At 40.7% G+C, this 1,662-nt stretch overlaps 1 protein-coding gene across 1 annotated transcript in view; it reads left to right on the top strand.

Annotated features, from left to right (window-relative positions):
• Nucleotides 1-437: 437 nt before the first annotated feature.
• The window catches only part of LOC107579027 (uncharacterized), a 4,845-nt gene continuing 3,620 nt past the window's right edge, over nucleotides 438-1,662 (top strand). The window contains exons 1-2 of the mRNA XM_016264915.1: nucleotides 438-450; nucleotides 523-1,661. Of these exons, the coding sequence (XP_016120401.1) occupies nucleotides 438-450; nucleotides 523-1,661 (1,152 nt within the window). The remainder of the gene's footprint in view (nucleotides 451-522; nucleotide 1,662) is intronic.

The following is a 1,662-nucleotide window of genomic DNA, read 5'->3' as shown; positions in this document are numbered from 1 at the left end:
ATTTTTAAGCCTTGGTAAATAAAATACCGTTGTTACACCTTGTTTTCAGTCAGTAGCACTGAAAAGTTTTTAGTTATTGAGCAGTGGAAGCCATAATTTTTTACTTTTAATGTGACAAAACTACAAAAAGATAATACTTATAATACAATAAAAATAATAATACAATTATTAGTAAATAGTCAAATATAATATACTATTAATATAATACAAATTTATACATACTGTTTAAAAGTTTGGGTTGGTTTTTATGTTTTTGAAAAAAGTCTCTTATGCTCACCAAAGTTGCATTTATTTATTTAAGAAAACTAATATTTTAAAATATTACTCTAGTCTTCAGTCACATTATATTTTAGTATGCTGATTTAGTGCTCAAGAGACATTTCTGACTATTGTTATTAATACTGAAAACAGGTGTGATGCTTAATATTTTAACCGGAATGTTAGGGGAATGTCAGTAAAATGCTGCCTTGCAAACATTTTAATAATATGCATGTGAATGTTGTTAGTCTTGCCTGTTGTCAGTACATAAAAAGCTCTCACTGTTCTTATGTTCAATCTTTTGTCTCTTTCTTTCACAGAATCTTCAGTCTCTGGATCTTAGTGGTGCACAGAATATATCTGCATCAGTGCTGTGTGAGCTCTTGGGCAGCCAAAGTCATCTCCGTTCCCTCTCCCTGGCTGGAACCCTGTGTGATCAGAGAGTGATATCAGTGGTCTGCCGCCAGTGCCCCAAACTGAAACACCTGGATGTGTCCCGGTGCCTTCACCTCACCCCTGCAGGCCTGCTCCCTCTGTCCTACCAAGAACCCCTTGTCAAGAACGCAAACCTCAGCAGCCTGCTAGCTCTGGATATCGGTTTAGCAGAAAATGAGAGAGATGCAGTAGCTGCAGTTGCGTTTCTCCTGCTCAGCTTACCTGGTCTTCAGAGGTTGGCAATGGAGGGATTGGGACAGGCTTGCGCTCTCATACAGAACAAGCAGTTTGAGGTGACTGAGGAGTTCAGTAGTCGAGAAGGTGTGCCGCTTCTTAAAGACATGTGGGCGAAGCGAACACACGAAGACCACTTGAAAGACAGCAGTTTACTGAGTACAGATAGAGAGGAAAGTTTTACTTTGGAAGGAAAAATAGATACATTTTTATCATTAGAGGAGAGTCAGACAGATGCTAGTGATAGTACTGATATAAATGAATGGACAAGGACTTCAGGAGATGGTTGTGAAAAAGATGGATGTAGAAGTAGAGCTTGTAATGGAAAGGATAGTGTGACAACATCTCTCTGGGATGTACAAGGACTGTCTCTGGATACTTTAGAGGCGGTAGGGAAGGTCTGCCCTGAACTGCGTGTCCTGTCTTTGGACTGTCTCCAGAACAATGTGGATGATGATGTTGACACCTTTGAACAGGCAGCAGTTTTAGCCAGAGGACTTGGTACGTTTTCTGGACAGCTAAGCTGTCTTTCTCTACAGTTTGCTGGTCTTCTGTCTGAACTGGTTCCAGCACTTAAAGCCGCAGGCTCACATCTGCTTTCACTCACCTTGGAAGGCATCAAAGCTGATGGACATATTCCTCTTCTGGAGCTCATTCATGCCTGTCCCAGACTCACTTCTCTCACTGTTCATTTAGACCCACCCAGGAATAATTTGAATGAGGAGGAGGAGGAGG

This window comes from Sinocyclocheilus grahami, unplaced genomic scaffold, assembly GCF_001515645.1.
Source record: "Sinocyclocheilus grahami isolate Dianchi unplaced genomic scaffold, SAMN03320097.WGS_v1.1 scaffold13604.1, whole genome shotgun sequence".
Classification (NCBI taxonomy): Eukaryota; Metazoa; Chordata; class Actinopteri; order Cypriniformes; family Cyprinidae; genus Sinocyclocheilus; species Sinocyclocheilus grahami.
Note: the sequence above shows the minus strand (reverse complement) of the source record. Positions and strands in the feature narration are given on the sequence as shown.